The following is a 16,001-nucleotide window of genomic DNA, read 5'->3' as shown; positions in this document are numbered from 1 at the left end:
CGGTCATCTACAAACCAGTGGGTGATGTCATTTAATACATGTTGTGTATGTTTGGAAGCTAATCGGTGATGTTGATGAAGAAGATTTATTCAGACTAAAATGATGGGAATCGCTGGTCTAAATGATTCACACTTAAGTGAATACATGTGTTAATGAAAATATTCCTTTTAGTCGTCTTGAATTTGTTGTTTATGTGCGTAGTTTAGTGCAATTCTACTGCTATAGTGTCATACAATGGCAATATTTCTCCTGTTATCTCTTCTGTATGCTGCTCATTGCCTCACTTTTTTTTATCCTCACTTTTATTTTTCCTTTTTCTCTCTTTTCCTCGAATGTCTCAGGTGTCGTCTCCCTCCAGTCCATCTCTCAAGTTGGACAGCTCGGCTCCTCTCTTCCCTCACATTCCTGCCCTCTTCTACGTTCTCCATCTGCTGTATCAGGAGCTGCAGCTGGATGAGCTGCAGAGAGCCAGAGCCTCGTCGCTGGTCTGTCTGCTGCAACAACTGGCCAGGTAACCACTCACTCTACCTGTGTGCATTTATGGGATTTATCTGTTTCTATCTCCTGGTGAGCAGAGTGTTTTTACTATACATTTGTGAATTAAAAGGAGTAGTAAAGAAATGCGCTCGTAGAATCAAGTGAATTGGCTGAAAACATCAAGAGCTCTTCCTTTATTAGAGAGAGTGAAAACAGAGGAGAGACTTGTGACATTTATCACAACAAACTCAACCTCATGCAGGTTTCCACAAACGACGCACCTCATTGTTTTCGGTGTGTAATCAAAGCTCTTTAGAAACAAACCTCAGCATGTTGTCAAGTGACTGCTGTGATTGGTGACGATGACAATGACAGAATAGGCAGAGTGGGAGAGTGAAGCGCTCTTCACGGTAATTGGCCTACATTGTTAGTTTGTGGGCTGTTGTGTAAGCGTGGTGAGAAACTTTTGCACTTTCTCTGCTTCATTAACTAGTCGTCTAAACTGGTTAAACCTCAAATAATGATCCGGATTGTTTCATTAGGCAATTAAAGGGAGGGATTATGTTTTTAACCAGTTATCACAATGATTTGGAATTGATTTAAATCTCAATTGCAAATCTTATATTGCAATTTATGAATATTTATAAATGCTGCACATCATAAATATTGCAGATTTATGTTAAGACATTTTTAAAAAAATAAATCAAAACAAAAAAAAAACAGAACGTTTGAGAAACTTTTTGGAAAATATTAGAAATTTCTGTCCTTATTTTTCCTGACTGCAGTGACCAGTGCTCTGTCTAAACTGTAGGAGGTTAAATATTTCAAATACAATAAGAAATACTTGATTTCTTTTATAGTAATGATAAAAATATGTGTTTTCATACAGCAACAAAAACACATTTCATATCAGAATTTGACTGTTTTGTTTTTCTCAGGAGTTTAAAAGTCATATCAATGACTCGAATATAATATCTTATCATATTTGTCATTGACAGTTTTCAGTAAGTGTGTTTGTTTTTGTTTTTTTTTAAATTAAATGCGACTTTATTGCTGTTCGAGCAATTATAAGCAGCAGCTTTACTCCCAGATCCGATACAATAAATAAGAAAAGACATAAAATCTTAAATAACTAAACTAGAAACAATCCAAGGCCTTAAAAACAACTGTATGTGGGCTGCTAATATGTACATTAAACTCATCAGTGTGTCCAGGTGTGAAGTGCGCACACATGCAGCTGGAACTACTCGGTTCTACTAGGATTAAAAACTATTGATTATCTGATGTTAAGCTGAATGCTAATGATTCATGGCTGTTAATTACTTTTGCCGTGTGTTCAATTACTGCGCAAAACAAGTTTAAATGTCACAGCAGCTATTTTAGAGTGCGGAGCCATTTTTAGGTTTTTCTTAATGGCGTGCAGCAATTTAGTGTACAGCTGTGTCGAGATAGAAACGATGAAAGACCTGGAACCAGGTAGACTTCATAATGATGGAAGGTTAGAAACTTTTCCTTCAATGTGAGTAGAAATGCTCCTTTTCTTTATGATGGTGGAGTTAAAGGAAGACAAATGATGCTGACATGAATGCAGCATCATTTAATGTGGGGGTTGTGATGTGCTCGAATACATTGCTATTCAGGAATACTTAATTGTTTTATTTTTGCTTGCAGAGACCTCCAGCTGGAAGAGTACGTGGATCTGTACTGGAGAGACTACCCTTCTTTAATTAGTGGCTTCACTGAGAGCTGCTTCATAGACCAGGGTAAGACCCATTTAATAGCCTATAATGGTATCAAGTGAGGAACCAGACAAGACGCTTTATAGTGGAATATAGAGGGCTGAGTGGTCTGCTGCGGTTAAAGGCCAGCTCCATATGTTCCTTTGTATGTCTGGGCTGTCATGCAGTAAAACTCTTAATTAAGGTTTTTGATAGAATTAAAGGAAAAGCAGCGACGGAAAATGTCTCGTGCCTTCCAGTCAGTGCTGCAGAAGTTCCACTCATTTTTAATGCAAAAAAATACTTTTCAAAATGGTTATTTGCTTTGTTGCTTGAACACCTGCTAGATGTCAGGTGTTTCTGTTATTTTATTCACATCTTTATCTAACTGCTGTCATTTTTTTTTTAACCTTTGTGGTCGTGATTCACTAGAGAGGGATGAAATAACATGTTCCTTACTCACCGTCGTCCTCCTCTCTTCTCTTCACCTGTTCCCTCCTCAGCTCTGATTGGCCAGGTGCAGCGTCCGTCCTTCCTGAGGGCGGAGCCTCCCTGTGTGCTCAGCTGGCTCAGCAGCTGCCTGAGAGGGGAGGAGAACCAGCCTTTCCCCTACCTGCCCGGCATCTGTCAGAGGACCAGGCTGCTGGTTCTGGTACGAACAAAGCCCCCATGTGTTTAGGAATGCCATACTTTGTAGATCTTTATTATTTATACATCCAGTGATGTTTAAGAAATGGTTGCGTTTTTTGATTTTGTGCAGTTTAAACAGGTAATGGGCACATGTAACCAAGAGCTAGATTAATCATTAATTTAATAGTGAACAGTAGAGCCAGGTTTAAGTTATTAGTGGAAACATGTGGAGAGACATTATGCAAAGTGTTATCCAACAATTAGACGGCAAATTACAAAAGTTAGGATGAATTTGTAAAATGATGCCATGAATAGTTTTAATATTTGGTGTGAGCACACTGCCTTTAAAATGAAACAGTTTTTCATAGCACACGGCAGATCGATCATTCCAAGCATCTTGAAGAACTTGTCTCAGTTCTTCTGTGGATTTAGGCTCTAAAAATAGTTCTTTATGACTCAGACTTTTGGTATCAGTGCTTTGCTGAAGGCAATTAGGACTATTTATAGTAATGTTGCAGCGTAGTATTTGAAGGCATCTTGGTTTTAATTTTTGTTCCCAAAAGCCTTTGCTCAGTGTCATACATGTAAGATGGCAAGACTGCAACACTGAAAATGTGTTTAAAATATAGGCAGCGACAGAAAAAACAATCTATTTCATCACATCCGTTGTTTCCAAAGTACATTTGTAATGTGATTATTTGGACACAAGTTTCTAGTTCCTTTAACTTGAGCAATACTGCTCTAAAAAAGTAAAAAAAATATTACTTAGGAGAAAAAAAAGTAAGCACAGTTATTGATCGGGATCACAAAACACAATAAAATATTGTGGAACATACAATAGAATTAATAGTATTGACATATGCAGCACAATGATGAAAATCAGGTACAGATGCATGTCTGTCGCTACTATTTACTGGTGCAGTATAAGGTGAAGTTTTGAGATAATCAAAACATATTTCAGTTACATTTTTGTTGTTGTTCATGCACACATGGTCTTACAATGGACTACCAGTTTATATAAGCCAGGGGCTAAGTGCTGGGTTTACATTTCAAACAATAAAATTGTCCACAAACGCAGAAACAACTTGAGTTAAATAAATATTGATGTAACAAAAATCACAAGTCACTGACAAGAACACGAGGTGTGTAGTACTTGAGGAATATGAGAACATACTACATTTCCCATTTTTCTTTCTTTTCAAGCTCTTGAGATAAAATTTAACAAAATTAAACCCACATTTGTACGTGTTTGTGCGTATGAGGGAGGGAGTGAGGGCACAGAGTTCAGCATGTGACTGAGACAGTCAGATATCCTGTTTGTGCAGCACGTCTGTGATTCTTTTTCTGGACATAAAGTGCAATTATGCCGTGGTATGAAAGGAGACGTGCAAGCACACGTGTGAATGTGGTGCTGATGGATTCAACCTTCATTTATTAAGGAAGTGCACAAGTGTTGCTTCCAGCCATCATCCTCTGAGGATGACGAAGGTGATGACGACGAGGAGGCAGAAACTTGAGACACACGTGAGAGACACAGATAGGGGTGAACGGGTAGTCAAAATATTATTGAAGTCACAACAGTTTATATAGGTGCAATATTCAAATCACAAGAGCTGCAATTTTCTTTTTTAAGGCGGTAAAATGTATCAGAAAATATTACTATAAATGACGCATTGTAGTACAGACATGAGGGGACGAGCTTGTTGTCACAGATTACTGCAAAAATAGCATCACTTTACATTTTTTGAGTAAAATAATAATGAAAAAATGACTACACATTTTTTAGCATATCATTCACCTCTAGGAACAGACATATAGCCAGTACAAATCAGAATTTAAAACGTGCTTTAAAACCTTGCATGCATGAAAACACTTGAAGTTCCTTTCTAGTACATTTTCTGCAGAATCTGTTCCTGAGGTAGACTTATATTCTCAGGAGTCTGCAGTTGATAATTTGACTTTTTTTTTTTTTTACAAAACAGAGAACAATGTGGGAAGTCATACACATTTTTTTAAGACCTTAAAAAGGCTTGGAATCACATATAGGAGTCACTGAAACATCTTACTGTTTGAATCCAGTGGAGAACACAGACATGGTGACATGCACATTGTAGGTTTTATTCAGACAATCAGGGATGTTGCTTTGCAAACATTTGTCATTTTTGAGTTACGTTTCCAATTAATTACCCCTTCGGATTTTCTATCATTACTCCATAAATAGGACTAATTTCCCAATAATTTAGATTAAATTAAGAATTCATCAGTGCTGAAGACATTATCTTTCACTCTCAGCATAGTCTCAGAACAAACCTTCAATATTCTCACAGGTTTTCGGCCATATTATTTTCCTCTTGTTTCGTTATGTAGTATCATTAGTCATCAGATGTCACAGATTATTCCCATGCTAACATGGTAACAGCACCTAAAACTAAACTTTAAATGTTCAGTACCAGAGACAGAGTTTAACTCATACAAGTTTCACACATCAACCTGTCTACATTTGCAGTTAGGAGCTGCTGCAGCTTTTCCTTTCTTTGCCCTGCCCTGCCTTGCTCTGCAGAAACGGCACCGCTGACCCAAATTCGGTTGCTTCATGTCAACCACACCGTGCTCTTGAGTACTAGGCAGACCGACTACAAAGAGACGCACCCTCATACAGCCGTATATGTACGTGTGCTTGTATGGGCTTTGGTTACCCGCTTTAGTTTTTGTTTTGACCCTCGTACGGTTTCTTCTCACACTGCACCGGTTTATGTTGAGATGGATGTAATGTCTGTCTGCCTGGATGTGCAGTAGCAAAAGTAATGCTGTTAGAGTAGAAATAGCCACTGAGCCGGCCCTTAGTTTGACCTCTCTGTAATTCCAAATGCCTCTTTTCTACTCAGCCGAGATCTTGTGTCCATCTGTGTCCACCAGATATTTAGTCCATCATCTGCTGAAATGCCTCTGTCAGATATCTTTAATTAGGTTTAGCTTTGAACGTCTCCCAAGTTAATACAGAAAAACACAAATAATATTATCCGCCATTTTCATTCACACAACCTCAGTATTAATGGATGAACACGGATCACATTAGATGAAGTATAACTACTAAAGGATATTTTTGGCATGTTCCTTTATAAATCATAAACGTCCTCTGCTGGAAATGTTGATGTTTTGATGTATCTGGTTTCTACAAGGTTTAAACTGATTGATGCACAGATGATTTCTGCTTCTTATATCTGTCCCATTTTTCTTCTCAGAGTTATGCTCTCTACATCATCGGAAATGAAAACGCTACCTCGACAGACGTCTCAAAGTACCTGGTCAAGCTCTCTGCAGGTATGTGTTGTGCATCGTGACCGGCCTTAAAGATCATTTTATGTGTCTTTTACTGCATCCTGGACGGTGTGTGTGCTCCTCTGTGGGTTTGTCTGAGCGTGCATTTATTGACAACTGGCCCTTATTACCTGCCAGTTCCATAGTTCCCTGCTTCAGGGCCCAGTAACACAGAGAGAAAGGCGAGTGACGCAGGTTTCTGTGTCACCTGATTTCCTTTGTTTTTGCTTCGACAAAAACCCGATACAGGCGCTGAGGTGACAGCAGTCGCTGCAGGTATTTGATCAGCCCTTTTCCCACGGACACAGAATTGGACATTGACTTTGTGGGCGATGTGAGAGTTTCCAGAGTGACTGTTTTTTTTTTTTCAGTGACAGGACAAAACCAAACAACAACAGAGGCCATCTCACATAAACACAGTCCTTTACTCATCAGGAACAAAGTGTCACCTTCATTTAACCCACAGTTTTAGTGCGTGTTCTTTTTGGTGACGAGTTTTAGCAGCCAGTCAGCGCAGGTTTAAAATGAGCTGCACAGGTTCCTGCAAGATTTGTCAAAATGTGATCAGCATGATGGAGATCTCACAAATAAGAGTCCAAAAATAATGAGACCATCGACCTTTCCCCTGATATTTCCCTGTCTGATGTGTTTTTCTTTCTCTTTCAGGCCAGAAGTCTGGTGCCAATGAACCACATTTCAGAAGGTAATTTAAGCTCACTGAGTGAGAAGAAGAGCTTCATGATTGTAGATTTTGTAGTTTAAAAGCAGCTGAAAGATCACAGGAAAATGGCTGTAAATCACAGTCTTTACTTTTGAAAGAAAATGTAGGCTTTGATAAATCAGACATCAACCTGTGAAGAAAGAAATTTATTGCTTATATCCTTGAGCAAGTTAAGTTGATTTTGAAATTGAATTAGGGCATTTTCTGCTTGTTATTATTCTGTTTTACTGAATTTTTTCTGTGTTTATTAAATTACATCAGTAGCCGTTTATCTCACTAATATCCATGTCTACGTATTCTAGACAGAGCAGTGTGAAGGTGAAGTTTTCCAGTGAGAGTCTGGCTGAGCAGCTGGTTGTCTGGCTCACCTCACAAGGTAAGAGAAACAGGTCTTTTTAATAAATGTATACATATATATATTTACCTATACAGAGGAAGGCAAAGCAGCGCCGTATCCTCTCTTTTTAGCAACACACTGGTTCACAGTAGTGTAGATTTACACATTCACACTCGTCCAGTTTATTCAGTCATAGATCACATGTCTGATCTGTTACTAAAGTCAAAGATTTAGTTTGTGTCAGGACACTTTTTGTCCTAGTTTCAGTGCACAATAAAACCTGTGACAGATATTTGAAGTGTATGACAGCAATTAAAGCATTTATGTACAACATTAATCCTTAAATGTCTCAACAAGCAAAACATGGAGGGAAGCAACACTTCTTGGCTGCACTTGGAGGAGCTTTAAAAATATGTCTACCTGCTCAAAGGAGGCTTTGCTGTGTCTCTAAGGACACAGATTCTTGTACAAACTTAAAAACACTCATTCCTGTCTTAGGTTTCACCCTGAAGGACTTGGAGTCGGTCCCCTTTGGTGTGGCTTTGCCTATTAGGGAGGCCATCTATCGGTGCCGGGAGCAGCCGTGCTCTGATTGGTCAGAGGAGGTCTGTCTGCTGATTGGCCGACAGGACCTGACCAAGCAAGCCCACAAGATGACCCTGGCCAAGAGCAAAGCTGTGAGTCTGAAATAATATGTAAAAATAACCTATAAAATGTGCATTTTTATGCAGAGCTGGAGTTGCACTCAGTGTCATCTCATGGATCCTTAAAGGCTTTAATTTATGCGCAATAGCTTTATTTAACCAGGAAAATTCTGTGAGATTTTACATTTTTTGTGTCCGAGCCAAGACCGGCAGCAACAGGTTACAGACAAAAGTACATATTGTGATTTAAAAAAGGTTTACATGAAAGCTAAGGATGTGTTAGAGTATCCCAAAATATCTGTCAGAAGTCACAAGGCCACGATTGTTCTCAGAAATGACTATTAAGCCCTTAAATCCATTTTGAACAAGTCTTTAAAATGCTGCAGACATAGTAAATTAGACTTAAGTGTGGGAGGATTTAGTGCCTGTAATTTGTCAGATTTATCTTCTTTGACATTTGCTGCCAACCCACTATTAGAGTCACTAATGTCTCATAAAGACTATGAATAAACAACAACATCGTCACTGAAGGTCATGAGAACTCCTTGGCTGAGGTTTAAATGTGAATGTCCCTTCAATTGAGAGTGACAAATGACAGAAACTCCTGCAAAAATATGCTATAAATTAAATGAAGATGAATTTCTTGGTGAGAATTCTGTGTATTACAAATCCAGGTACTTATACTTATAGATGGCCTACTGTTGATAGAGTAGAGGAACAAGAAGAGCTCATCCTCAAAGTCAAGATTTCAACTGATTTTCATACACTATAGCTAATTAGACAGAGCCACTACATACAATTAGCATTGGGTAAAATTAGCAACGAGCCCCATATAGATGTCTGTCTTGACCTGACGGACAAGATGGCGAACAACCACCATGGATAGACTCGTGCTGAAACAACAACCAATCCATATGTAGCTAGTTGCTAAATTAGCAATGGGCTAAAAACAAACACTAATTGTGTGTAATGGCTGAGGCTAATGAGCTAATGTTTGTAGGGAAAATGAGGTGAAATCTTGACTTTGAGGCTGAGGACAACCTCCTCCTGTCCTCTGCCAGCAGGAGGCCACCTACAGAGCTGTGCATTTACTAAATACATGTGTAGGTTTGTAATACACAGAGATTCCAGATTCCATGTGTAAAAAATAAAGCTGTTTTCATCTTTTTATTTGCCATTTGTAACCACAAATTCTATGTTTTTTTAAAACATATATATTTCTGTGAGTTGCTGCTATTTTGTAGTCTGCTCATCATGAATATTCACCTTTGAAATCAGTCTTAAAACCAGTAAAGTTCTTCAAATATAGCATCAGTCACTCAGCTTTCAATTCTAGGACATGTACACTGTCTATATTGTTAGCTGTCACTGTGGCTAATGTGTTTTATTTGGATGTGTCTCTAGTCTGTAGGCTCAGGACTGTCCTTGGAGCCTCCACCGACCACAGAAGCAGACGAGGAGGAAGATGGGATGTCGGACATAATTCAAGAGGTAACAGCATCATTAAACAATATTGTTTTTTGATGTTATTAGTCTGAGATAATCTTTTCTAACCTGTTTTGCTGCAAAGTATAGGCTGATTTTAGTTGCGTGCCTAGCTCAAATGTACCTCTGCAGGGATAACTCAAGAAGAAGATGTAATGTAATATTCATGCCCTCTCTCTGCTCACCAGGTCACAGGACTGATCTGGAGTCAGGATCTGAGGGTTCAGGAGGTCAGGAGGCTGCTGCAGAGCTCCAGGCCCGTCCGGGTCAGTGTTGTCCAGCTGCCAGAGGTTTCTGACCACGAGTACATAGAGGAGAAAGAGAATAAGTAAGTAAAACGAGGGTCTCATCTCTGATGCAGCACAGCCGTTTCAAAAGGCACGTGTAGTGTATTTCTCATTCTCCTCTTTTTTATTTATTTATTTTTTTACAATATAGTTTTAAAATCATTGGCCTTCACTTCCTGTTAGTTCTGTCTTTTTTTTTATTTAGAGCCTGTGCTGTTTCCATAGCATCAGTTTCAAGCTTTCTTTCTCTTTGTCTTTAGACTCCTGCAGTTGTGTCAGAGGACCATGGCTCTCCCGGTTGGCAGAGGCCTCTTCACCCTCTTCTCCTACCACCCTGTGCCAACCGAACCTTTACCTGTCCCCAAACTCAACCTCACAGGTAACGTGGTGGTGCATTGGTTTGGTTGTACTCACTTGTGGACATGCGAATAGCCGTAGACACGTTGGTTTTTATTGTTCAACTTTTTGAGCTGTCTGAGGCTCAGTGCAGGAGGTTATATCTACAAATTTCATGCATGAATATTACTGCTGAGCAAGTAAACTGTTGTCTGAATTTTGGGCTTCACACGGACGTCTACTGAGAGGTCTGCATGGGTAGACGAGGAAATTTATGCCACAAGGACCTTTGCTTTCTTCAGGCAGCAGAAAGTAAAACACTTACAATACCTTGGTGTAAATCAGGGAATTTTTTAGGAATACTCTGGATTTAAGGAGTTGATTTCACGCAGGGAGAAAATTCCGTGAGTCCTCCAGGGCAAGTTAAATATAGAACGGAGAGATGACTAATGTAGCAACACGATACAATCAGTTTGCGCAGAAATAGAAACTTTCACAGTACACTTTATCTCTGTCGTTGCGGAAACAACACTTCACGAAGTCGTCAACAAACTAAAAGGGAAAAACCCAGCTGTTGATGCCCTCTGATGCGTCATGATTTGTGTGTCCTGTCTGATTGTGTTTGTTTAATCCACAAAACACTGCGTTCTTTAGATTAAGGATGTAATAATTATGTATTTGTAGATTGTTCCACGTGTTTTTGCCTTTCTACCCCAGGTCGTGCACCTCCCAGGAACACTATGGTAGATCTGAACAGCGGGAACATTGATGTTCCTCCCAACATGACCAGTTGGCCCAGTTTCCATAATGGAGTCGCTGCTGGACTTAAGATAGCTCCTGCTTCACAGGTCAGTGTGAAACCAGAGCTGCTCTACCTCCTCACCAGCTCCTCTGCTGTATTGTACAGAGCTACAAGGGAACATCAGCTTTTCCTTGCCTCTTCCTTTGGCTAACTGCCAAGTCAAATTTCTGTAGAATTGACTGTAAAACGTCAGCGGAGACATCTGTAATGTTTTGGTGACCTTTGCTTTAGCGTCACCTTCAGGCTGACATGTCCCTAAATGTTACAGTCTATATGACATATTGTCATGAAAAATGTGTATTGACAGGATGTCCACAGGTCTTAAGAACATTGAATTGAAGTAAGAAAAGACCTTTCAATGTTTAAAAGGTCTTAAGATTCTTCGAGCTTGCTGTAAATGGCCATGTAGCTTTTACCAAAAACTGGTTGTAATAGAATAGAATAGAAATACTTCATTAATCCCCAAGGCGAAATTTTGTTGTTACACCACAAAGATAAAGTTACCACCTCCATAAATACAGACAAATAAGCAAAAATAAACAATAAGAAATATAAAATGCAAAATGTACAATAAGTGTAATATGTCAAGTAGAAAAGTCCTGTGTGGAGTGTAGTGAAAACAGTAATGTGCAATAAAAGACTCCAACAGAAGTGTGCAAAGGGCAATTTCAAAGACGGAACCAGATGCTAGACTTTAAATACTTAGATTCCTTTTTAAATTCAAAATCTGTATATTTTCTGTTGCTTATCCAGGCTCAGTTCCTGTTCAGTGTCTGTGATAAATGACTGTTATATACAGCTTGGAGATGCATTAATGTGTGTGCTTGGTAAATAATTCTAGACTCGACTATTTCTATGGATTTTCTTTGACAGCTTTTATAGTTTTGTGAAATATTCTCTCTGAATCCCCATAGCGTTTCTGGGCGGTTTTCCTGCTCTCACACATTTTTACTCATTGTGGGATTATTTTTCACTGCAGTATAAGTTCCTGCATCTCTATGGGAACAGAACAACCATGGCTAGAAGTAGAGAGAACTCAAAAATACCTGTTGTGCAATATGACAGTTTTACTTCCATAAATAAACATTTTTTTAAAAATGTAATGAGTCATAGAGAATACAATGATTTTGATTAAACATCATGATATTCATTTTAGTTTTCTGAAGGAGTCACAGATGAGTAGTTCAAGGATTGCTGGAAAGTTAAAAGTCTGATGGTTCTGTTTGTTTTTTAGTCTTTGGCTCTGATAAATGGTGTCATTTTGGATATTTCTTTTTAAACACAACCTTGCTTTCAAACCTACTGCTTCAGGGTTCAGAGGGTTAATCTGGACCTATTTGGATACACCCATAGAAAGCTGTTCAAGCTTACATTGTAAACTTTCTCACTCTTCTGCCGTAAACAAACCCTCCTTTGTCTTGTGCAAATAAACATTCAGACTTTCATGTTGTGTTGTTTAAGGTGGACTCGGCCTGGATCGCCTACAACAAGCCAAAAAGCCCCGAGCTGGCTAACGAGTACGCAGGCTTCCTCATGGCCCTGGGGCTCAATGGACACCTCACCAAGCTGGCCACGCTCAACATACACGACTACCTCACCAAGGTACATGTGCAGAGACGCACTTAGAGTCTCACAACACAAAGACACCAGAAAAACCCACAAATGCACATCTTACAGTTTACAGTGGACGGCGCTCACGGTAAACACACTCCCAGCTCACAAAGGCAGGAAAGAAAAACAAACGTGAACTTAAGTACAGTTTATACAAAGATACACCCATTTGCTCTCATTAACCTGCACACGCACACACCCACGCACGCTTCTCTCTAAATGAGTGTAAATGAGAGATGCATCAGAGCCAGCAGCGAGTCAAAGCGAAACTCTGCCCTCTGAGAACCTTGACACGAGACGAGTCCTTCGAGTCCTTCCCACTTTCAGGCGAGAAAAACAACAGGATGCTTCGAGCCAGGTCTTATTGTTTTTTTTGCTCGGTTGAAAAAGCCTAGAGAAACCACTCTGCGAAATCCACTCCGAGTATCCAAACCACTGTGTTCGAGATCGATGCATTTTCACTTCCCACTTTGATTCGGTTTACGACGATCAAAGGGCTTTGCTTGTTAGTCATGTGTCTATAAATGAAATGCAAAGATGTTCACATAAAGACTTCAAACTACTTGAAATTTGTGGAACATCCAACGTTCTCCAAGAGGTTCAGATTTTTTTTCTAGTTGCCGTAACTTGCCAGATTCAAATTGGGTTGATTGAGTTATGTTTCTGACCCTAACACATTTGATATTTTAATTATAAAGTTGGTCAAAATGCCTTTTTGTACTAGAATGTGGAGGTTACTGCTCTGTTGTTTTGATTTTGTAATTATTGTTACATCAAAATGCAGCTAATTTCATTTTATATGTAATAAAGTACCCTAATATATATAATATTTGCAGTTAAAATGATGTACTTTATAATGACGATACAGTATAGTCACAATCCTCTAACTGATCCATTACAATAATCACATAGAAAGTGGTTTTTGGACAGATGCTGACACCTTAAACACAACCTCGATCCACCGTCCAAAGACAGCAGCAGCAGCAGCAGCAGCAAACAGTCCAGAGCTGAGAGTGAAATATGTCAGACAGTTGCGCCTCACTGTCCGCCTCCAGTCTGAATGAAAGCAGTGAACGTGTTCGACAGTGAAGCCTGTTTGTAGCTGGTGGTTTTCTGTCAGTTTCTATTCTCGCCTTAGAACAGAAATTATACGACCAGACTTGGGATCATTTCATCAGAATTGCGTATGGCTGTGGTTTTAAAGAGAATGCGGAGGTGTGTGTGTGTGTGTGCGCGCGTCCCTCACCTTTGTGTGTTCACCGTGTCGCTGCCGCCTTCTGCAGACAAACAGCGTCCGTGTTATTTGTTTCTTCTTTTTTTATTGTGACTCTAAAATACCTTCTTTGAATCAGCTGAGCGTTACTGCTAATGTAGAGAAATGATTTTTAAAGTATAGTCGCAGCAGCTAAATAAATGGCTAAATTTAGTTTGTGTATTTGTGGGTCGGTTTCCAGTGAACCGAGCAGAGAAATGAAACTAGTCCAGCCTTCATTCTGGGTGATAATCGAGCTGTTTGGCATTTCTTAATACATTTTTTGGTTCATGTGTATAAAAAAAAACTTGTCTAAAGTTTACTGATTGATTAAGAAACATATTTATTGGGCCAGTGAATCATTGTAATTTTAATTGATTAAACTGACTTCAGACTAAAGGCTGATTAAACAGATGATTGATCCCCAACATCCTTCAGAAAATTTTAGTCATAAATACTCTCGAATAGGCCCCTGAAGGACAATCAGAGTAACAGTTCATCCCAGTGAGAGACTCAGTTCTGGTAATTTCCTGCACGTCATTTATCAAAACACCATCAGAGGTGGAAGAAAGATAAATGAAAGCCACAATGCATTCATGTAGATTAAATCTCTGAAAACGAAAGGTCCTGCATTCAGCATCCTAACAAATATGCAAACGTTAGCCTTGTGGCTGATTTCTGTTGCATTTATTAGGATTCTTTTTTTACGGTGCACAAGCTGCATTTTAGCAGCGCTGTTGTAGCCGGATGAGGAGGAGTAACTGTAGTTTCAGCTACTTTATTTGCAGTTTTAGAGTTTAGCTCACTGGTTTCTAACTTGCAGGTTGAGTAGCTTCAAAGGGCCATGAGATAAATCTGTAGGGTTGTTCCACAATTTGTACTGGTTTCCTATAATGTGTCATTTTGCTCTTTGTAATTTAAAGTGCTGTTTGAACAAAACAATCTAAGGCATTTAGAGGGAGGTATCCTTCTGTTGCTAACAGCATCTGAAATGTGACAAGAGGCTGCAGCTGTTTTTTTTTCTAAGCAGTCACAAACCACAATTTATCTGAAAAATCTGTTTGGTTTTACATGCAAAGTATTGATCTGAAAATCAACACCAGCTGTCAGACACATGCAGTGCAGTGATAAGCACACTGTTTCTCTTAAAAAGAAAGTGGATCTGCACCTGAATAAATGCATTTCATTACTTTCTGTCTCCAGTGACGTGTTGTAAATGTCAAAAACAATTTTCTGTGGTTTGCGATCGGATCTTTTCATGTCCAACATTTACTTCCTGCTCAGAATTTTCATTTACAGTTGACCTACTTCGTGCTGTTGGTGGTAAACCATGTAGGGGTCTAATGAAAGCTGTCAGTCGCAGTGGGATTTGATTGACTTCTCAGATCCTAAAGTCACAGTTCGAGCCAATTAACTGGACGTCGTTTGTTCTGCTGCAGCAGGTGTTTAGTAGACACATCACGCTGCTGGTCCAAAGTAAATTAATGTATGCGTTTTACTAAAAATAAACACTATTTTTAGAAAATTAATAACAGGAAGCTATTATTCCCATCAGTGATTACTGCTGAGTATCTCTTTGACGCCGCAAGTCCACTGCTGTGTCTGTTGTGAAATTAACCACCTGTGCTGCTCTGTCGCTGTCAGGGCCATGAGATGACCAGTATTGGGCTCCTACTGGGCGTGTCTTCAGCCAAACTGGGCACCATGGACATGTCCATTACCCGCCTGCTTAGCATCCACATCCCCGCCCTGCTTCCTCCCACCTCCACGGAGCTGGACGTACCGCACAACGTTCAGGTAAGAGGGGCACGCGTGGCTTAGGGTGTTTTATTAAGATCGGCACGCTGTCACAGATATCTACAAAAATCTACATCAAAAATAAGCAATAAGCTTCCAATTGTGTCTCCGTTTGTTGTGCAGGTTGCTGCAGTAATTGGCATCGGGTTGGTGTACCAGGGAACAGGACACAGACACAACGCTGAGGTCCTGCTGTCTGAGATAGGTTTGTGTGTTCGTGACGCTGTTGGTCTGACAGATAACACAACGAGGCATTTTCAGACCTGGATTCACTACAGTTTTAAAACAGGGATACTCCAGCTTTAAATTAAAAGTCCTTATAAGAATAATGCTAATTTACATAATGGTGGCATCATTAATTAGATATCTATTAGCTTTATTTAACTATTTTATACTCAGTAAGTTCAATTTTTAACCAAAAGTACCAAATTTGTTTCCAGTTTCTTAAATATGAGGATTTGATATTTAAGTTCTTCATGTAGACGAATAAACTGAATGTGTTCTGGGCTGTTGTTTGAATAAAACAAGGATTTTAAATCTATTAATGGCCTGTACATCTGTGGGAAATATACTGTAGAACAAACAT

The 16,001-nt window shown here is 39.3% G+C and overlaps 1 protein-coding gene across 1 annotated transcript in view; it reads left to right on the top strand.

Moving 5' to 3' along the window:
* The window catches only part of anapc1 (anaphase promoting complex subunit 1), a 61,304-nt gene that overhangs the window by 18,008 nt on the left and 27,295 nt on the right, over positions 1-16,001 (top strand). The window contains exons 22-35 of the mRNA XM_008300024.1: positions 342-511; positions 2,149-2,240; positions 2,699-2,847; positions 6,068-6,146; positions 6,810-6,846; positions 7,167-7,240; positions 7,700-7,878; positions 9,250-9,336; positions 9,519-9,658; positions 9,878-9,996; positions 10,671-10,801; positions 12,217-12,357; positions 15,263-15,415; positions 15,539-15,620. Of these exons, the coding sequence (XP_008298246.1) occupies positions 342-511; positions 2,149-2,240; positions 2,699-2,847; positions 6,068-6,146; positions 6,810-6,846; positions 7,167-7,240; positions 7,700-7,878; positions 9,250-9,336; positions 9,519-9,658; positions 9,878-9,996; positions 10,671-10,801; positions 12,217-12,357; positions 15,263-15,415; positions 15,539-15,620 (1,633 nt within the window). The remainder of the gene's footprint in view (positions 1-341; positions 512-2,148; positions 2,241-2,698; positions 2,848-6,067; positions 6,147-6,809; positions 6,847-7,166; positions 7,241-7,699; positions 7,879-9,249; positions 9,337-9,518; positions 9,659-9,877; positions 9,997-10,670; positions 10,802-12,216; positions 12,358-15,262; positions 15,416-15,538; positions 15,621-16,001) is intronic.

Source organism: Stegastes partitus, unplaced genomic scaffold (assembly GCF_000690725.1).
Source record: "Stegastes partitus isolate 25-593 unplaced genomic scaffold, Stegastes_partitus-1.0.2 Scaffold1490, whole genome shotgun sequence".
Taxonomy (NCBI): Eukaryota; Metazoa; Chordata; class Actinopteri; family Pomacentridae; genus Stegastes; species Stegastes partitus.
This window is presented reverse-complemented; position numbering and strand designations above follow the sequence as displayed.